Source organism: Toxotes jaculatrix, chromosome 18 (genome assembly GCF_017976425.1).
Source record: "Toxotes jaculatrix isolate fToxJac2 chromosome 18, fToxJac2.pri, whole genome shotgun sequence".
Lineage (NCBI taxonomy): Eukaryota > Metazoa > Chordata > Actinopteri > Toxotidae > Toxotes > Toxotes jaculatrix.
Window position 1 is genome coordinate 7767549 of NC_054411.1, and position 22142 is coordinate 7789690.

Genomic DNA, 22142 nt, shown 5'->3' on the forward strand with positions numbered 1-22142 from the left:
GTTTTTTAGTTTTTTATTTTAGTAGTAGTAGCAGTATGCTGTCTTACTCATTAGCATATTTCTTAAGGTAGGAATAGGCCTGCATGGACTGAAACAGCCTGCAAATTAAGCTAACACATATCACTTAGACGAATGTAAAACTGAAACCACTGACAAACTGCTGCCTGGGATTATGTTAGGACTTAACAGTGAGTCAGTAACACTTGTAACAGTGAGGCACTCACTGTTACGGAATGACAATTGGCTTAATATAAGCTCAAAACCATTGCAGGAATTACAAGTACTCTCCTGCAGCTACTTACTGGCCAGTGTGGCCAGGTCTCTGAGTACTCAGAGAGGTGACAGTCAGTATAAATGAATAGGAATCCTAATAGCACTCTAAATTTATGACCAGTACTGGTTGCCAACACTGCCCATTCATAAACACAGTGCTGACTGGCTTATTTCAAATGAGCCCATGGCTTACAATAAAGGTCACATCAGCCTGCAGTAGTAACTCAAATGTTGCAGTGGGATCTGAAAATTGTCCATTAACAGTGTTAATAATTTTCTTTTCTTGCATTTCAGTCTGAGAATGCCGAGTAGGAGACAATATCTCGTGGACAACTTTTAACAGAGTTCATAAAATATGAACAACCTGGTGTGAAGTGTCCAAAATAATTAAACATGTTTCTGACTGTACTTTGGCTTTTGTTTTCATCTTTTTTTCTTCAGTATGTCAAGCCAACATAGTTAGTAACTAACTTGAATGACTTTAGGACCAGGTTTCCTTTAATTCCTTTTAAATTACAATTAAAAAAATGTTTTGCAAAATCAGACAAAAAGCAAATTATTGAAATTTGAGCTTTTATTGCACAGCAGGAGTGCAACTTCAATCACATTTGATTTATTAATCTCCCTTGACATGACGCAGTCTTTTGAAGAGTGTAAGATTACTTATTCATTTAGCACAGCTAAGGTGACCCCCGTAACAAATCACAATTGAAGGACATGGATGTAACTATATACAGTATATAGTAGGCCACATGTCATAACCAGGAAGTACTAATTTACAGCATTCAGTGGTGGTCTTGCCTTTGGGGCTCCAAACCCTCACAGAGGCACAGGTGTTGTTGGACCCTGGGGCAGATGCTATTTATGTGGACACTGCACACTAACTGGTTGTACGTTTGTGTGCCAAGATATTTTTAGGATTTGACTTGGGCTTTGTTATGCTTGTAGACAACTGCAGGGCCCTGGCCACCAACACATTTGCTGTAGACAATTTCCTTTGTGTAGAATGACAAAGAGAGACTGCAGCTGTCCATATGTCTTTGAGGAATGACTGGCTGATTTGGCGTGCTACAATGACATGCCTAAACTGTAGGGAAAATAACTATATTTTAATATCGTCTCATGTCTCATTCATGACACAGTTGTAAAGGAGTTTTGTTTAGAGCTGTTTCATTTTAGGCCATTCATTCTCCTGATTACAGTAGCTACAAAGAGGCAAACACAACTGTTTGGTTCATAAGAATATAAAAGTTAACTATTGTTCTTTATTAGAAGATAATGTATAAACAGATGAGATAATAGATCAAAACTCAACAATCAAGATTATTTGAATGTAAAATAGGCTTTGGCTTCTAATTGTTATTAATGGTGCAATATATTTTGCTGAAGTGCATACAATAAGCTTTACTGTTTGGCTCACCTCTTCCAACTTTCTTTTTCCTCCTTGTAGTTCCTTATCTCTTCACAAATTACTGCATTTCATGTTAGACTGTTAGAGTTAGGTTGTCAACTACCTAACAGCTGAAATCTCAACCTTAAAAAGTGAGGCGCCTTTTATTCTGACAGAATAAATAAAACAAGGAAAATTAATTAAACAAAGAGAAAATGGTTAGCTTAAACAAACCACCTCTGATTCTCTCAGTGTTACTACTCTGTAACAGAAGAGTCTACTTACCAGGCTCCTCCTCGCCAGACGCATTTGGCGTGTTTTATTTCAGTTCACAGGATTAGCACAGAGGCTCATCTATAAGCATCTACAGATTCAAGGACATACAAAGGAGACAGTTAGTCAGGACTGCCTGTCCCCCTTTATGTTCATCTTCACCTTCTAAAAAGATTCTTCGTCTATTCACTTGCATTATAGCCTAATCATGAAACTGACTCATTCACAGTTTACACCTGCAGCAATTGCACATAAATTGACGAAAAGCTTTTATTTGTTACAGTAGAAAACATATATGCTAATTTGCATTAATTTGTAAATGCTGAATCTTAGATATGCTAGGAAAGAAAATGCTGTGAGTGGTGTATAATATGCAACACAAAAACACAAAATGTGCAAGCTGAGCATATCACCAGAGAGCAAACAGCAAGTTAACCATAAAGAGAAGCCCATTATGAAGCCACAGCAAAATGCAAGGTAGAACACCATGTTGCTGCAATTACAAGAGGTTTGCAAGTGTGCTGAGGCACTAATAATGGGCCCACCGTGTGTTCAAAAGGCTTTGTATTAATGGTTGTTAACAATTTTCAGATTTTGAAAATGAAACATGTGCCACCTGATAAATGTAATGGAGGGACAGATTCATATTTGTATGATACATGCAGACTAATAAATAGTACTAAACCATTAACCACCACTAAACAAACAAAATCCTCCCCTTCTGCTGTGCAAAAATAGTATTGAATATAAATCTAAACACACCAAGGTTTCCTTCAAACAAGTTGACAAAAATCATGACTGATGACATTTGACCCTACTTGAATAGCACATTGGGCACATGCTATTCAGCTTGGCTGAAAAAAACCAAGGACTTTTGACCTTACTTGAATAGCATGTGTGCAACACATGTTTGCACAATAGCCCACCTACCTATTGAGGTCACATGGGTGACATTCCTCAAGGTCATCTCCTTTTTTGAAGAGAGAAGGTTAGGTAAATATAAAAGGCAATAAGACAACTTCACTCAACAATCCAGATTTAAAAATACCTCAAAGTCATTAGAAAAAGAAAAAAAATCAGCGTACAAGTACAAATTTGTTTTCATGCATTTATCATACACTGAAATTTTAATGTACACTAATCCTGGATACACTTTTCATTTATGGTACTATTACAGTTCTGGCATCTCTAACATCTTGTTTATTGGCACAGGACTTATTTTGGGCCTTATCCCAGCCTAGATGGCAACTGTTCATCCACTTCATTCCAAGGCGATATGTAATCCATCCTCAGCTTTTATGGAATGGCGCTCAGCCTCAATTTTATTTCAGACATCTGAGATGTGTGGTTGTCCTGCAACTATATACCAGTGACATTTACATGCTTCTCCAAAACCACAGCCTGTGCCTGCCATGACATGCTCCATCAAGAGCATTATTACTAACACTGAAGATCACTGAGGAAATTACATTTTATTATTAAAACACGTTGGTGAGTGATCTGTTTGTTAATGAAAAGTTAATGAATCTTTTCTAGCTTCTAAACATTTGAAACCCGTGCTCATACATCCCCAACAAATGTCCTACTAATTACTCACAGATGTGAAGACATGCACTTGTACTGTGAAATGATAAAATAATAAGAATACTTTAATATTATATAAATTATCATATCATAATATATTTTAGAACAAAGAAAAATAGGAGCCCTAAATCTCAAGGTCCTAAAATTTATGTGGCCCTGAATGGAATGGCACTGACCTTATTTTATGGAATACTTGACCCTGTTTTATTTGACTGCCAAATCTGACGACCTGTGAATGTCCTGCAACTGCACACCAGTGACATTTGGGTGCTTCTCCAAAACTGATGGAAAAATAAATTAAAGAAAATTAAAAACAAACAAAAAAATAAATCATACCTCTATATTTTACATCGATTGATAGATTGTCATCATGAAAGACTGAATCAACATCTTTACAGTTTAAAACAATACCGTTCTCAACCTCTGCAATATGTATATACATTTGTGTTAATGTCAGTATCATAATTTTGAAACCAGTGTTCCTTTTCAGAATGAAACATTTATCCTGGTCTTTTATAAATCTAATTTATGTTAATTAATACATATAACATTAAGCTTAAAAGTAACTGTTTATGTAATTTAAAAAATAATTTTTCAAAAGAATTTTACAAACTCTGCACTTTTTGACCTCTCAGTTTTGGCACATGGAACAAATACCAACTGCTACAAATGTGCATACAAGGCAGTATAATCACTGTAAATGTCAATGTCACAGGATTAGCGGCAACATGACAAGAATACATGACCAAATTGAGAAAGGCACACCTACTGAGAAGAGAGTCCCCTCCTCTATAAAAGAAGCTGCTTAGGACTCTGTTGATGACTGGTAGGCTTCCAACTCAGGTGAGTACATCAATTTAAGTTGGTTGATATTGTGAAAAACTAATTTATGGTTGATGTACATACCTACAATAATGTTAATTGGCATCATGTCATTATGAACATTTCAATCATTTATTTAAATTCCACAGGGCATTCTATACACAAATATGATGCCAGTCTGTTTCTTTTACGATATATGTATGTATTTTGAAATCAATATAAATCTCCACTGATTAATTTACTCATGCCACAACAATTTATCAGCAGGGTCAAAAGAACAGACCTGACAGAATTCAATCTTCAGTTGGGACCAAAGGAGGTAAACCATTGTTTATTTTCGGTAATATCCACAAGTTCAAAACACACCTCATCTGAAAAGCCTACTAACAGTATATTAACATTTATTAAAATAAATACAAGAGAAATACAGTATGAATGACCTCCCCTTATTTTCAGTTGCTTAAGGTGCCATCATGAGCACAGACGCAGAGATGGAGGCCTATGGCCCTGCGGCCATTTACCTCCGGAAGCCTGAAAAGGAGAGGATTGAGGCTCAGACTGCTCCATTTGATGCCAAAACAGCCTACTTTGTGGTTGATCCTGATGAGATGTATCTCAAGGGTAAACTTGTCAAAAGAGAGGGTGGCAAAGCCACGGTTGAGACACTTACAGGAAAGGTAAGTGTAATAATGCCTGAAATTAAACTCTACAAAAACCCTTAGGAAGGGCAAATAATATAACAGTTCAGACAAACAATATTTGCTTTTGACATTAATTTAATTTAAAGTATTATATAATGTACCATCTCAGAAAATATTAAATTGATTTTTTTTTATTTTTTAATTTTGCTTTATTGTACTTCCTATTCAGACTATTACTGTAAAAGAGGATGACATCCATCCCATGAACCCTCCCAAGTTTGATAAAATTGAGGACATGGCCATGATGACCCACCTCAATGAGCCTGCTGTGTTGTATAACCTCAAAGAGCGCTTTGCATCATGGATGATTTACGTAAGCTTCAATTTTATAATTCAGTCTGCCTGTATCTGTTAAGGCTGTGCGTCAAAAGTAATAATGCTTCTCTTTTGAATTACAGACCTACTCTGGCCTTTTCTGTGTCGTTGTGAATCCCTACAAGTGGCTTCCTGTGTACGATGCTCAGGTTGTTGTGGCATACAGAGGCAAGAAGAGGATTGAGGCTCCACCTCACATCTTCTCCATTTCTGATAATGCCTACCAGTTCATGCTCACCGGTAAGATCAAAGTTACCACAAAATTTAAATGGATGAGAAAAGAAGAATCTCAACTAAAGGTTTAACTAGAGCGTGTATGCTTGTATTCCAGATCGTGAGAACCAGTCTGTCCTTATCACGTGAGTTTAACACAACTTATAAAGACAATTTTATAGGAACTTCATGACTATATTGCTAAGTAAGTAAGCAAGCACTATCCCTTAAACCCACAGTGGAGAATCTGGTGCAGGAAAGACTGTCAACACCAAGCGTGTCATCCAATACTTTGCAACAATTGCAGTGGCTGGACCCAATAAGAAGGCGGAGTCTGGCAAAATGCAGGTAAATTTGGCTGTCTGTTAAACTTCTTTGCCAGAGTTAATTGTTGCTTGATGAACTGATGAAATTCCATACAGCCTCATAATGACTTTATGTAGGGTTCGCTGGAAGATCAAATCATTGCAGCCAATCCTCTGCTGGAGGCCTACGGTAATGCTAAGACTGTGAGGAATGACAACTCCTCTCGCTTTGTGAGTATTAATTTACAGACCGTCACATAACTTGCACATACTTATTGATGGTTCGAGGCAAACTTACATTTTCTTGTAAATGTTTAGGGTAAATTCATCAGAATTCACTTTGGCTCTACTGGCAAGCTGGCCTCAGCTGATATTGAAACATGTAAGTTCTAGTTTGTTTTTCCTTGTGTAGTTGGAAACATTAGTTATGTACAAATGTGGGGTCTTGCAAAATTTTACACACCTTCATCATCAAATCTTTGTATCCAACAATTTCTCACAGATCTGCTGGAGAAGTCCCGCGTCACATTCCAGTTGTCTGCTGAGAGGAGCTACCATATCTTCTACCAGCTGATGACTGGCCACAAGCCTGAGCTCCTGGGTATGCTATGATACATTAAGCAAATAATAAAAAAATAAAACAAGAGCAACTGCCCACGTATGCATTTATTCTACTTTCTTCCAGAGGCTCTTCTGATCACCACCAACCCCTATGACTACCCAATGATCAGTCAGGGTGAAATCACTGTCAAAAGCATCAATGATGTGGAGGAGTTCATCGCAACAGATGTAAGTTTTGGTAGTATTTGGTAATTGATAGTATAACAGCTGATGAATGCCTGAATAACTGATTTTCTAAAATGATTTGCTGTGCACAATTTGCAGACAGCTATTGACATCTTGGGCTTTAGTGCGGATGAGAAGGTTGCCATCTACAAACTGACTGGCGCTGTGATGCATCATGGAAACATGAAATTCAAGCAGAAGCAGCGTGAGGAGCAGGCTGAACCTGATGGCACTGAGGGTAACTGTACTAATATTGTGATATTACATTTCCATATTACATTATATTACATCAAATTACATTCCAGCAAGTAAACTTAAAATATAAAAACCACGAATGAAGGAATGAAGATAATTGCAGGTAAAAACCATAACTATGGAAATTTTTTCTTTTAATCAGAGGCTGATAAAATTGCTTATCTCATGGGCCTGAACTCAGCTGATATGCTGAAAGCTCTGTGCTACCCAAGAGTCAAAGTCGGAAATGAGTTTGTGACCAAAGGTCAAACTGTTCCACAGGTAAAATGACTCACAAAAACAAAAATGTTTCAAAATGAAGCTACGTGAATCTTGAAAAAAAAAAAAAGAATATACATACATGTGTGTGTGTATATATATATATATATATATATATATATATATATATATATATATATATATATTTATTTTTTTATTTTTTATTTTTTTTTTTTTTTATTTATTTACAGTTTTTATCCTCTTTTTTAGGTCAACAATTCTGTCATGGCTCTGTGCAAGTCCGTCTATGAGAAAATGTTCTTGTGGATGGTCGTCCGTATTAATGAGATGCTGGACACAAAGCAGCCAAGACAGTTCTTCATTGGAGTGTTGGATATTGCTGGATTTGAGATCTTTGATGTGAGTATTTGAAAGATATTTGAGCACTCTCAAAGTTATACACAATTTTGCCATGAAATTCAACACCTGTCCATAATTACAGTTCAACAGCTTGGAGCAACTCTGCATCAACTTCACCAACGAGAAACTGCAACAGTTTTTCAACCACCACATGTTTGTCCTGGAGCAAGAGGAGTACAAGAAAGAAGGCATTGAATGGGAGTTCATTGACTTTGGTATGGACTTGGCTGCCTGCATTGAGCTTATTGAGAAGGTAAGACAAATCTGTCAGAACTGAAATTCTGTTTGCGTGCTAAATTGTTGATTCTTTTTTAATATGATATAATTTCCTTTCAGCCAATGGGCATCTTCTCCATCCTTGAAGAGGAGTGCATGTTCCCCAAGGCTACAGACACCTCCTTCAAGAACAAGCTGCATGATCAGCATCTTGGCAAGACCAAGGCCTTTGAGAAGCCAAAGCCCGCAAAGGGCAAGGCTGAGGCTCACTTCTCCCTGGTTCACTATGCTGGTACAGTGGACTACAATATCACTGGCTGGCTGGACAAGAACAAGGACCCTCTGAATGACTCAGTTGTTCAGCTGTACCAGAAATCTTCAAACAAACTGCTGGCCTTCCTGTATGCAGCTCATGCTTCAGCTGAAGGTATGTAACTAAAGTGCAGCCTTGAACAATTTTGTTACTCATTAACTTAAGATATGTAGTTTCCTTTATAAAATAAACCAAAACATGAAAAAGAGTTAAACATTTGGTGGCATTCTCTTTTAAAATACAGATGCATCTGGCGGCGGTGGTAAGAAGGGTGGTGGAAAGAAGAAGGGTGCTTCGTTCCAGACTGTGTCTGCTCTTTTCAGGGTATGTTCAACATCCACAAAATATCAAGATCCAGTTTAAGAGATTGGTTCTTGGTTTTGCTGTACAATCCTGCTAAAATTACATTATTTCTCCTCCCAGGAGAACTTGGGCAAGCTGATGACCAACTTGAGGAGCACTCACCCTCACTTTGTGCGCTGCCTGATTCCCAATGAAACAAAGACCCCAGGTGAGAAGTTAAAAGTCCTACTTAACACTTTACGTTTCACAGTGATACAAAGAAATATTTTTAAACTATATTAATTTGTAACCCACAGGTCTTATGGAGAACTTCTTGGTCATCCACCAGCTGAGGTGTAACGGTGTGCTGGAAGGCATCAGAATTTGCAGAAAGGGCTTCCCCAGCAGAATCCTCTATGGTGACTTCAAGCAGAGGTGACTTTTCAGTATAAGCAATTAAATTTATTATGATGTAGAAACACCAAGCCAAGATGTGAGGAAAATATGAATAATAACATCATTTTCTCCTGCAGATACAAAGTATTGAATGCCAGTGTCATCCCTGAGGGACAGTTCATTGACAACAAGAAAGCTTCAGAGAAGCTGTTGGGCTCCATTGATGTGGACCACACTCAGTACAAGTTTGGACACACTAAGGTATAATTCTATTCTATCAAAAACAGTGTATACAGTTTGTATTATCCATTCAATAACTGATTTCCTCAACTTGACAAAATAGGTTTTCTTCAAAGCTGGTCTGCTGGGTACCCTGGAGGAGATGAGAGATGAGAAACTGGCTGAGCTGGTGACCATGACTCAGGCTCTCTGCAGAGGATATGTCATGAGGAAAGAGTTTGTAAAGATGATGGAGAGGAGGTAAGATTATCATACACTATACTGAATCACATGTCATATTCCAGTGTGTGATGTTTGACAAAAACAATAGTTATACATGAATTAATGTTATTTTTGTAGAGACGCAATCTTCACCATTCAGTACAACATCCGTTCATTCATGAACGTGAAAAACTGGCCATGGATGCATCTGTACTTCAAGATCAAGCCTCTTCTGAAGAGTGCTGAGACTGAGAAGGAGTTGGCTCAGATGAAGGAGAACTATGGGAAGATGCAATCAGACCTGGCTGCTGCTTTGGCCAAGAAGAAGGAGCTGGAGGAGAAGATGGTTTCCCTGCTGCAGGAAAAGAATGACCTGCAACTGCAAGTAGCAGCTGTGAGTGGATTACAGAAATAGATGTGATGAACTGAGAAAACTATTCATCTGTCAGATCTTTTTCAGTCAGATGTCTTGTTGAGGTGTGTGTGTGTGTGTAATAAAATATAATAATAATACCAAAAAAAAACAACAACTATATGCTCAAAGTGGGGAGTCCACACTAAAATCTACTGAATATGAACTACTTTCACCTGGAAAACTTTTAATATATTTAATATTTTGTATTGTGTATGTTCAAAACACACTATAGGAAACTGAGAATCTCTCTGATGCTGAGGAAAGGTGTGAAGGTTTGATTAAAAGCAAGATCCAGCTGGAGGCCAAACTCAAAGAGACAACTGAGAGACTGGAGGATGAGGAGGAAATCAATGCTGAGCTGACTGCCAAGAAGAGGAAGCTGGAGGATGAATGCTCTGAGCTGAAGAAGGACATTGATGACTTGGAGCTCACCTTGGCTAAAGTGGAGAAGGAGAAACATGCCACAGAAAACAAGGTTCAATTTTTACTGTCTTTAACAAAAAAAAAGAAATGTAATGTTATGCCATCTGGCCCTTAAATTTATTAAGCTTTTTATGGAAAATATTCAACTTTTCACACCATTTTCAGGTGAAAAACCTGACAGAGGAGATGGCATCTCAAGATGAGTCCATTGCCAAGTTAACCAAGGAGAAGAAAGCCCTCCAAGAGGCCCACCAGCAAACACTGGATGATCTCCAGGCAGAGGAGGACAAAGTCAACAGTCTGACCAAGGCCAAGACAAAGCTGGAACAGCAAGTGGACGATGTAAGACAACAACTCTTTTGACTTTTTTGCCTTGTAATGACATGAATGGTTTTGGTATGTTCAATTTCTAAAATGCCTTAAATCAACTTTCATTAAAAACTGTTATTTCATAGCTTGAGGGATCACTGGAGCAAGAGAAGAAGCTCCGCATGGACCTTGAGAGAGCCAAGAGGAAGCTTGAGGGAGATCTGAAACTGGCCCAGGAATCCATAATGGATCTGGAGAATGACAAGCAGCAATCTGAGGAGAAAATCAAGAAGTAGGTCTTTGTTTTAGGTTACCAACTCTCTGTTCATAATTATACAAATAATGCGAAATGCAAAAATTGTATGAATTGTGACACTGAAAGCTTTGTTGGTTTCCTCATCAAGGAAGGACTTTGAAATCAGCCAGCTCCTCAGCAAGATTGAGGATGAACAGTCTCTTGGTGCTCAGCTTCAGAAGAAGATCAAGGAACTCCAGGTAACATTATTTTACATGAATAATAAACACAGTGAGTAAAAAACAGCATGTTTAAGTTAATAAGCCTTCTTGATGCCTTCTTGATGCCACTATCGTCAAATCTAGGCTCGTATTGAGGAGCTGGAAGAGGAGATTGAGGCTGAGAGGGCTGCTCGGGCTAAGGTTGAGAAGCAGAGGGCTGACCTCTCCAGGGAGCTTGAGGAGATCAGCGAGAGGCTTGAGGAGGCTGGTGGAGCAACAGCCGCTCAGATTGAGATGAACAAGAAGCGTGAGGCTGAGTTCCAGAAGCTGCGTCGTGACCTTGAGGAGTCAACCCTGCAGCATGAAGCTACCGCAGCAGCTCTTCGCAAGAAGCAGGCTGACAGCGTTGCAGAGCTGGGAGAGCAGATCGATAACCTCCAGCGTGTCAAGCAGAAGCTGGAGAAGGAGAAGAGCGAGTACAAGATGGAGATTGATGACCTCTCCAGCAACATGGAGGCTGTTGCCAAAGCAAAGGTATGCACATTGTTTTTCAGGAGGAAAAACAACTACAATCACATAATATTTTAGCAAATATCCAAATAATGATCATGTCAATTATATATTAAATACAGGCTAACCTGGAGAAAATGTGCCGAACTCTTGAAGATCAATTAAGTGAAATTAAATCCAAAAATGATGAGAATGTTCGCCAGCTCAATGACATGGGTGCACAGAGGGCAAGACTGCAAACAGAGAACGGTATGTATGCAAAAAAAGCTAAATGTGTGATACTATATAAATTAGTGCCTTTTTTAAGTTCAGATACAAATTATTCCTTTGATCCAAAATGATGACTGATATGTGTATGTTTAAAGTGATACACTTTAACGTGTATAGGCATAGTTATTATTCCAATAACAATTTTGTGGTACAATGGAAATCACTTTCAGCCACGTTTCAGGTATGTAAAAAGCCACTCAAATCTTATTCTTACACTTGTTCATTCAGGTGAATTTGCTCGCCAGCTAGAGGAGAAGGAAGCTCTTATTTCCCAGCTCACCAGAGGCAAACAAGCTTACACTCAGCAGATTGAAGAGCTTAAGAGACACATTGAGGAGGAAGTGAAGGTACAAAGTCTTATATTTGTATTGTCCACTTTATAATGCAATGTGTTCTCAGGATGCCTGTCTATGTATCAGGTATGATACCAGTGATATCTCAGGCATGGCTGGTTAAATTTTAACAAAACCCTGCTGAAAGATGGATCTATACACTATAAAACAATGTTAAAATTTGACTGACTGAACAAATGAAAGAATGCCACTTACTCTTTGTAAATTTAATTAGATACATCAGTCAGTTTATTTTCTTTTTATGTTTTGTGTATGTGCTACAGTATGTTAACAAAACACTTTCATGCTTCCTATGAGGAATTTATTAAAGTGTCCCTCTGACATGGGTTGTGTGTTCAACAGGCCAAGAATGCCCTGGCACATGCTGTTCAGTCAGCCCGCCATGACTGTGATCTGCTCAGAGAGCAGTTTGAGGAGGAGCAGGAGGCCAAGGCTGAGCTGCAGAGAGCAATGTCCAAGGCCAACAGTGAGGTGGCTCAGTGGAGAACCAAATATGAGACTGATGCTATCCAACGCACTGAGGAGCTGGAGGAGGCCAAGTACATGAATCCTTTCCACTTAATTTTTCATAAATAAATGCATTTTTAATTCAATATTATACCAATAAATATTATTCTTGTTTAAATAAATACAAACAAATTCTTCTTCAACGTAGGAAAAAGCTTGCCCAGCGTCTGCAGGAGGCTGAGGAATCCATTGAGGCTGTGAACTCTAAGTGTGCCTCTTTGGAGAAGACCAAGCAGAGGCTGCAGGGTGAGGTGGAGGACCTCATGATTGATGTGGAGAGAGCTAATGCTCTGGCTGCCAACCTCGACAAGAAGCAGAGGAACTTTGATAAGGTAAATGGTTAAAGTGAAAATCAAAACCCATCTGAAGAAACACAAAGCTGTATTAGTAACCAATCATTTAATCAACCTATACAAATCTAGGTCCTGGCAGAATGGAAACAGAAGTATGAGGAGAGCCAGGCAGAGCTGGAAGGAGCTCAGAAGGAGGCTCGTTCTCTCAGCACTGAACTGTTCAAGATGAAGAACTCTTATGAGGAGGCTCTGGATCAGCTGGAGACCATGAAGAGAGAGAACAAAAACCTGCAGCGTATGTCAATTGCTGTCTACTTTAAATTAAAATAATAGTTTATTACTAGTTGTGAAGAGTCTATCAATGGCTATCTTTTTATATTTACTCTGTAGAGGAGATCTCAGATCTGACTGAACAGATTGGCGAGACTGGAAAGAGCATCCATGAGCTTGAAAAAGCTAAGAAGGCTGTGGAAAGTGAGAAGACTGAAATTCAGACCGCCCTGGAGGAAGCAGAGGTATTACTTTTTATATCTCATTTGTTTGTTTTTGTAACAATTGTTTTGTTGTGACAGAGCAGCCATTTTGGTACTTACTGACTTTTCTTGCAGGGCACACTGGAGCATGAGGAATCCAAGATTCTCCGTATTCAGCTTGAGCTCAACCAGGTCAAAGGTGAGGTTGACAGGAAGCTGTCAGAGAAGGATGAGGAGATGGAGCAGATCAAGAGGAACAGCCAGAGGGTGATGGACTCCATGCAGAGCACTCTTGATGCTGAGGTCAGGAGCAGGAACGATGCCCTGAGAATCAAGAAGAAGATGGAGGGAGACCTGAATGAGATGGAGATTCAGCTGAGTCATGCCAACAGGCAGGCCGCTGAGGCCCAGAAACAACTGAGGAATGTCCAGGGACAGCTCAAGGTGAGTTTTGTGCAGCTGCTAAGTGAAAAAATGTTCAAAAGTAAAGAAAGTTAACTCATTTTTTTTCTGTTCATTGTCAGGATGCCCAACTGCACCTTGATGATGCTCTCAGAGGACAGGAGGACATGAAGGAGCAAGCTGCAATGGTGGAGCGCAGAAATGGCCTGATGCTGGCTGAGATTGAGGAGCTGAGAGCTGCTCTGGAGCAGACAGAGAGAGGACGCAAAGTGGCTGAGCAGGAGCTGGTTGATGCTAGTGAGCGTGTGGGACTGCTTCACTCTCAGGTTTGTTTTCAGTAATTTGTGAAAAACATGTCTTTGTACTTAATAAATATACAGATGAGCTTTCTTAAACCTAACAAATAAATATCTAATTACATGTGACTATTTCTAATATTCAGAACACCAGCCTTCTGAACACCAAGAAGAAGCTTGAGGCTGACCTTGTTCAGATTCAGGGTGAAGTGGATGATTCTGTTCAGGAAGCAAGAAATGCTGAAGAGAAAGCCAAAAAGGCTATCACTGATGTGAGTTTACATTTCTTACGCTCTTATTTTATCTTTTTGGTTTACAACATACACTGGTAATGTTAAGTTTACTGTTGATTATGAACAAATTGGAAAACATTTTATTTCAGGCTGCCATGATGGCTGAGGAGCTGAAGAAGGAGCAGGACACCAGTGCTCACCTGGAGAGGATGAAGAAGAACCTGGAGGTCACAGTCAAGGACCTGCAGCACCGTCTGGATGAGGCTGAGAACCTCGCCATGAAGGGTGGCAAGAAGCAGCTCCAGAAACTGGAGTCTAGGGTATAAACTGTATATAAATGCTCACAGATTAGTTTAAAAATAAATCCTTTTACAAAACTTTTTTTGTAATTTTTTTTTCATAATCACATTACAGGTGCGTGAGCTGGAAGCTGAAGTTGAAGCCGAGCAGAGACGTGGAGCTGATGCTGTTAAAGGAGTCCGCAAATACGAGAGGAGAGTGAAGGAGCTGACCTACCAGGTAAACTCAATTTCACAAAAAAAAAAAAAAAACACCTTGATTCTGCTTCAATTCTCCATAAGTGACAACTCTTTATCTGTACAGACTGAAGAGGACAAGAAAAATGTGACCAGGCTTCAGGATCTGGTGGACAAGCTGCAGCTTAAAGTCAAAGCTTACAAGAGACAGGCTGAGGAGGCTGTGAGTCAACTATATTCACATGACCAATCATTTACAGTTGAATTAATAATGATATCACCATTAACAACAAAATTAATATACCTCTAAACCTCTCACAGGAGGAGCAGGCAAACACTCACATGTCCAGGCTCAGGAAGGTCCAGCATGAGCTGGAAGAAGCTCAGGAACGTGCTGACATCGCTGAATCCCAGGTCAACAAGCTGAGAGCCAAGAGCCGTGATGCTGGAAAGGTATCTTTTTCATTCTCTTTGAGAGTGTCATGTATCAACCGTATGAGTACATCACCTACAGTATATATCAATGATTTACATTCCAATGTGAAATACTCATGTGCAATAACTAACAGTCATGAGGACCTTTGAAGTTAATGACTGTTCCACAATAAAGTAAATAGTATAGTATTGTCAACATCATTCCGTAAGAATATCCAAGCTTTAACTCTAGGTTTGTCATCCCATGAAATGCTTTTTCCATAGTGAATGTAGTGTATTTCTACTATAATACAAACACTGTGCAAACACTGCTTATAAGTACTAATTAGTTCTTTTCCTTTCAGGGAAGTGACTCTGCTGAATGAGATGCAAGGTCCAGCTGAGAAATTTAATTTCTCAAAAGTTCATACAATATGAACTGCTGAGAATTTTCTTCTGTAAATCTTCAATAAATGTTAACAAATTTCCAAGTGTTCTGTTTTGTTTTTAACTCGCTTGTCATATTTAACCTTACATAACCAAGATGTCTTTGGTAACAGTTACATGACACTGTATTAGAACAGTGTGTGTTCATATGAAGACCACTGGCTAATTGTTGCTCATGTTATAGTTGCAGTTTCAGTTAAGATCAAATGTCACACTTCTTTTCCATCATTCCATCATACTAGAGACGCTAGAGACACTAGAGATTTATTGAAAACAGTCGTTGTAGTAGTGAAATAATAGCTCTGCAGTTTAAAAAAATGTTATAAGTGGGCTCTAAGTTCATTTGTCATTTGTGGGGGCCAACTAATCAAGAGTAAATGAACTGGCAATTAAGTTTAATTAAGGTATTTCTGTGTTTATTGTTATACTATTTTTTTTTCAGTTTCACACAGCCTATCTACAGTTTATTTATTTTAATATACACAAACACACACACAAATATATATGCACACACACACACACACATATATGTATGTATGTATGCATGTATGTATGTATGTGTGGAACATTTAATTAGCAAAAAAGGAAGAAACTGCCTCGACAAATAGCCTACCCAGTGCTGAAAATAAAAACAGAATGAACTTGAGCTACACTCCAGCATTAGCTTCTAAATGTGGGCATATGAAAACTACAAATACAACTTTATAAACATTGTTGAATATGTTATTTTTCCAAACCTGATTACTGATGCCTCACATTTAATCTCTATTGTTTTCCTTAACAGATAATTTACAATGTTGCACACCTGACTATTGTTTATTGCCACCATCCTTTTTATCTTTCTTTCCAACCCCCTTGCCCTTTCCTTGCTCTGCCTTTTCCCTCCCCTTTCCAGGATCCCCCTTATATTTTTGCCCTCCTTGACCCATTGCTTTCTGCAACTGCGCTGTATGGATCCTCTCAATCAGAGAGAAGCAGTCTTCATCTGGACTGATCGGGCTGGTCACAGGTTTTCCCTGTTCAGGTGGGCATGAAGTTACAGGATACGCTTTACTGGTTGCACCTGGGTTGGGAGATGACGATCTGGAGCAGGCTTTCCTGGGACTTGCATGGTTTGAAGAGCACTGCCTGGACTTAACATCCTCTTTTGGGACAAGGTTTAAGTTGAAGGACAGGGGTCTGCCAGGTCCTGGGCTCAGAGGAATCACAAGATTATCTCCTGGGGCTCCAAGAGTGAGGAACACTTCCGGGAATGTACATGGTTGATCAGCATTCTCTTGTCCCTTTGACAGATAAAAGAGTCAAATAAGCAGTGATGAGGACACACACTTTGGGTAACGACCTCACAATCTACACAAGCTGTGGCGCAGCTTACCTGATGTGGTGTGAAACTCATGGACACCCTCACTGTCACCTGTAAAGAACAACTGACTATTCAATACAAATTGTTCCGGTGACTCTTGTTTAGCCTTTCATTTATTAGTGGCAAGGTCCAGACAAGTTCACTTTTATCGATCCAGTGTCCTTCAGTGCAAATCACTACAGAACAACTGCACTGGCAAATGCATGCAGTCTACTGGCGTGAGTTTATATAGTAAACTAAAACTATAAAAAGTTATTTTTTCTTCCAGCAGTCACACTTCTAATGAAATCAAAACACGTGTTTGAAATGAACCATTTACCTGTGCTGGGGAATTTAGATTCTTCTGATATTCTGTTTCAGGGGTGAATGAAGCAGATTTGGACAGGGCTCTGGGGGAGCCAGATGCAGCATCAGTCATTTGGGGTTTAGAGGTAGGTCTGGAAGGGTCTTTCCTCGGTGTTGTTGGTGTACTTTCAGCCACAGTGATGTGTGGTGGACAAACCTGAAAACAAGAAAAACATTTAATTGAAAAGGAAAACAAAAGTCAGCTGGGCAGTCAAGTATTCTATCATTATATCTGTAATTTACTAAACCACAGCTTTTGTAGTTATTGCGGGTGTAAGGCCATTTATTTGGCAAATATTTCTATATGGTATATTATATATGTATGTACATACATTAAATGTACATATGTTAAATATTAAATATGTTCTATGTGTTATTATTTATTTATGTTAACATATGTTTCTTATTTACATAAAATACAGCTGGTTTAAATATGTTCCATAGGTCAAGATTTGAGATCCATATATTAATTTTGAGACATAAAGGTACTCCATTCAACTAAGCTATTCTACAGAAGGAACCTGTGGTCCAAGAATTATGTTTCTGCCATGCCTGCACACTGGCACAACACACATCATGACCTGCATACCATTCACTTTGTAGTGTATAGAGTGTGACTTAAAAATAACTAGGAACTACAATTAGCAACATTTGGGAATATTCTTTATTTCTGCACCACCTTTAATTTATTTCAAACCTTTGTATTTCTCCCATTTTCTTTTCGTTCAGAATTCCCACTTATCCCTGGCAGGGTAGGAAGTGAAACACGCTGATCATCTAGCCGTCGTGCCTGACCGGAGGCAATGATTTTGAAGAACGCATCAGCTTCTGCACCTGTTACAGAGAGTCAAAAGTTATTTCTGTGATGTCTTAGTGGCAGAAAACACATACTTGACCTTACGTGCCTTGTGTGTTTTTCTGACCTGTGGGTACATTATTTAAAGCACTTCCATTATGTGTGGGAGTGCCAGGTGTACTTCTGCTCGGTTGTAAAGAGCACCGTTGCTCTTCCATACGTCCACTTTGTGCATGACTTATCATATTGAAAAACTGTTCCAGCTCAGCTGGAGATGCCTCCTAAAAAAAGATTGAAAGAAAGAAAAGCAATAAGAAGTGGAAAAACTTTGCCAACAGAGGCTGCAACTCAAAATAACCAAGAGGACTAAATGAAATAACCATTTAGTCTTTAAAACTTCTTTAAAACTTAAAGTAAAATGAGTCTCCCTATCTATCACTGGTGTCAGTTTGATGTCCAGTAGAAGCATTGGCAAAATTATAAGCTATCTATTGAGTGGCATGACATCAGACCGGCTGATGTTGGTCAGTTTTAGCACGGTTTAAGGAGCCAGATCTTCGTGGAGCTTTGTCAGATGTGTCTGAATTGGGATCGTCTTTGTGCTGAGTAGATGGGGTACTCGGACTCTGGAAGATTTGGGGTGCAGAACATCTCTGTTCATCCATCCTTGACCCCTGTGGGGAGTAAAATGAAATTCACTGTTGTAATGTTGGATAAAAGCAGTTGCATGTATTGTATGTATTGCTCATATTCTATACCTAGAAAAAATGTGGACATTGTGAGACATTGTGTCACAAAACGAAAAAGAACTGACAACTTTTCACAATGGTTTTTACACCATGCTATGTATGGAGCCAACCTGGAGTCTGGAGACCATGTAACATAAGTAGCTTGCATCCTTGTCTTCAGCAGTTGATGTTGATGTGGTACCTCCATTCTGAATCCCTGGCAGTGAAGGAAGAGACACTCGCTGGTCATCAAACCGTCTGCCTTGAGAGTTGGCTAGCAGGCTGAAGAACTTTTCAGAATCTGGGCCTGGAAAGGTGAAAAAGAGATATATTAGCTTTATAAGCAAAGATGTAAACGGTTACTAGATTATAACATGAAAGCGCAGTGAAATTATCATAATAAAAACATTAAATGCAAGAAAAAACAGGAGGGCAAGCATGTTTGGATTCTAACCTTTGGCCAAAGTGCTCTGACTGGACTTGTGTTTGGGTGTGGCCTGGGGACTAACATTTAAGACACATCGCTGCTCATCCATTCGCCCACGCTGGGAATGACTCATTAAGCTAAAAAAATCTTCCTGTTCAACTGGAGTCAAGACCTTAATGTGAAAAATGTGTACAGTACATCCTTAGGTTAATTAAAAAATAATGTGAGACAAATAATTTGAGACAAACAATCAAATTGCAAAACCGAAAAACCTTATCATTTCAAAATGTGGATATTGTAAAATTTATGTCCTGGGTTTAAAAATGATAGCAGTGCATTGAGGATATACCTGTTTTTGAGATGCTTTATCTTTACTCTTCGGCCGTTCTACGTCTGAGCTAGGGCTGAAGGAAGCTGAGCGTGGAGGACCTGAACCAGACACAGACTTATCCGTTTTTGGTGAACACTGGGTTTCCGGGGTTTGGATTTGAGGGAGCGAGCACCTTTGGTCCTCCATTCTGGAACCCTGAAAATGCATTAGGTCAGGATTTCTCAGCACTTTTGGTCAGGAGACATTCTTTTTTTTTTTCACACAAAAAGTTCCACAGAGCATCGAATAAATGGTGGCTTCATGCAGGAATGTGATTATGAAAGTCTTGGCTTGACTGTCTTGACTGTCAAATGGTTTGAATTTCACAAATGACATATCACAGGTTTCAAAAACTCTGATAATAATATGCTTTGATGTGACGTTTCCATGAAAACAGACTTTGCATTGTAAATCCAAACCGCAAGGGTGAAACTGCTCTCTGTAACTTGCGGCTGTTTTTTGTGGCATCCTACAAATTTTATTTTATTTGTATAATATGTTGTGCACATTTGGATTCACATTTGTGCAACATTTAAAGTCAGAGCTGATGTCACACTGCTTTCATCAATTGCTGTTAAAAATGTAAAATACTTTGTTCTTTCAATAGAAAATTAACCTGGGCTTTTGAGACCATGTAACACAAGAAGTTGGATTCCTCTCCGGCAGTCGATGGGCCATTTTCTTTCTGTAATCCTGGTAATGATGGAAGAGACACTCGCTGGTCATCGAGCCGCTGGCTCTGACTGTTGGCCAAGAGGCTGAAGAACATTTCAGAGTCTGGACCTGGGAAGAACGATGAAACATGAAAACAAGCGAAATTGTTAAGTAACTAAGTAGACAATGAGCTTTAAAAAATGAACGTGCACATGCAACTTGTAAACTGCAGCTGGATCTGTTGAGACAAAATGGTAAGTAAGAGGCAATTTCAAAAATTGCAACACACTTCTGGAAATGTGTTTGCAGACAGATTTTGAATACAATGAGTTTTAATTATCATTCACTCATGTGTTTACTGTACTTGCGGCAGGCTTTCTGTCTGTGTGTTTGGGTGTGCAGGGAGCACTCTTGCTAGGATCCAAGGAACAGCGCTGGTTGTCCATGCGTCCACGCTGGCCATGGCTGATCATATTCATGAGCGCCTGTTGTTCATCAGGTAATTCTGCCTATTGGATGAAAACAGTAAAGATTTGACCAAATGAGGATGAATAACATTCAGTAACACAAAAAAACAAGTCAGGAGAAGAAATCTGTAATAATTAAAGCAGCCAGAATGATATAACAGGATGGAACGGACCTTTACGGAACTAGACCCGTCAAGCTGAGAGGGAACCTTTAATTGGTTTGCTGGTAACAGAAGTTTCCTGTTTCTATCCGGAGTACTCTCTATCACAGAGATCTGCGGTGCAGAGCCATGATGGCTGTCACTCCTAGGTTCCTGAGAAAGCAAATCACATTTGTCATCATTTCACCTGTGCAGGTGCATGCACTCAGCCCTTTAGAACCTGTAGCCTAGTACCTGGTTAAACCCTGGCAATGACAATTTAAAGTCATCAGGGCGTTGTCCCTGCTTGTTGTTCTCATGGTCCGAACCTGTGGGAACCACAGTGAAACAATCAACAATCGCTCTGTTAAAGGACACATAAAATGCAGATGGTATCTGTGTGTCTTCTGTCCCAACCTGCAGGTGTAGTTTTGATTTGTGCAGTTTTGACAGGACCCAAGGTGCAACGCTGCTCATCCATTCGCCCTCGCTGTGAGAGACTCATTATGCTGAGGATTTGCTCCTGTTCTGGAGATTCCTGTTGAACATTGGACAAAAGAGTGGGTGTAAACCAAAATAATAAACATGAGCTACCCCAGCTTATAGAAAATGTTTTTGTCCTCCACTAAATCAGTTGACTAAAACCGTTGTGGCTTATTGCCCAATGTAAGTCTTAACAGAAGAATTTTTCATTTTCACACTCTACTTATCACAGCAAAGGTTGTGGAACCTGTGATGGGGATCAATGTAAAACATGAAACAATTCCAATTTACAGTATTACATTGTCAACAAATTGTGATAAAACAGATACTACAGAGAAGCATAAATACAATTACTATATACATATACATATAGTAGCAATTCTGTATAAAGATGTGACACAAAAATGATTGAACATCAAAGCTAAAAATTAATGTTATGCTACAAAGTACCTACCTGCACAGTGTTTGTAGCTTCCGATTTTGAGTCCATTTCAGAAGCTGCAATTATGAAAAATAATACAAAAAAGGTCCCAAAATGAAAACTAGATAAACTGTGAAACAGTACAGAAAGTTACACAAAAGTACTTCCTGTAATTGGCAGAGACTCCGTTCTATACTTCTTGAACAGAAGCACTGTATGTACAACAAAAATGATCCTGATCGATGCTACTCCAAATGCGTACTGGATATGGTTTGGTGGAAGGCTTTTAAATAGAGTTAAGTCCTGAGTATTAACCCATTGCCATTAAGAGCCCAGCCAGTGCCCCGTTCTTAATATTACCATCTGTAATCCCAGATGAAAACATAATCCTCAGCATGGAGAGGGATGATCTTTTTCACTGGTAGGTGTACATGTTCTGCCTTATGACCTAACACTTTACTTAAAGTTGATGTTTGCATTTTGAAGTG

The 22142-nt window shown here is 39.1% G+C and overlaps 3 protein-coding genes across 3 annotated transcripts; 2 read left to right on the forward strand and 1 right to left on the reverse strand.

Moving 5' to 3' along the window:
* The first annotated feature begins 4800 nt into the window (after positions 1-4800).
* On the forward strand, positions 4801-10626 carry LOC121198263 (myosin heavy chain, fast skeletal muscle). The gene is made up of 23 exons (XM_041062261.1): positions 4801-5019; positions 5213-5356; positions 5442-5598; positions 5690-5717; positions 5811-5919; positions 6015-6107; positions 6195-6258; positions 6379-6477; positions 6562-6665; positions 6762-6900; positions 7060-7178; positions 7386-7535; positions 7618-7788; positions 7872-8178; positions 8309-8388; positions 8488-8575; positions 8664-8781; positions 8880-9003; positions 9086-9222; positions 9322-9577; positions 9831-10073; positions 10187-10363; positions 10477-10626. Exons 1-23 carry the CDS (start codon positions 4816-4818, stop codon positions 10624-10626), a joined length of 3261 nt encoding a protein of 1086 aa, XP_040918195.1. The 5' UTR covers positions 4801-4815.
* An 867-nt stretch (positions 10627-11493) lies between these two features.
* LOC121199129 (myosin heavy chain, fast skeletal muscle-like) lies at positions 11494-15414 on the forward strand. The gene is made up of 14 exons (XM_041063628.1): positions 11494-11545; positions 11795-11913; positions 12262-12458; positions 12575-12758; positions 12849-13014; positions 13110-13234; positions 13328-13636; positions 13717-13920; positions 14037-14162; positions 14273-14443; positions 14538-14642; positions 14811-14822; positions 14921-15052; positions 15379-15414. Exons 1-14 carry the CDS (start codon positions 11509-11511, stop codon positions 15397-15399), a joined length of 1908 nt encoding a protein of 635 aa, XP_040919562.1. The 5' UTR covers positions 11494-11508; the 3' UTR covers positions 15400-15414.
* Positions 15415-15992: 578 nt separating this feature from the next.
* On the reverse strand, positions 15993-21703 carry LOC121199128. The gene is made up of 15 exons (XM_041063627.1): positions 21688-21703; positions 21168-21288; positions 21006-21079; positions 20784-20924; positions 20508-20652; positions 20106-20272; positions 19469-19645; positions 19147-19291; positions 18824-18999; positions 18477-18638; positions 18092-18245; positions 17866-18002; positions 17143-17325; positions 16836-16874; positions 15993-16743 (listed from the first exon to the last, which is right to left on the reverse strand). Exons 2-15 carry the CDS (start codon positions 21253-21255, stop codon positions 16270-16272), a joined length of 2262 nt encoding a protein of 753 aa, XP_040919561.1. The 5' UTR covers positions 21256-21288; positions 21688-21703; the 3' UTR covers positions 15993-16269.
* Between the last annotated feature and the right edge of the window lie 439 nt (positions 21704-22142).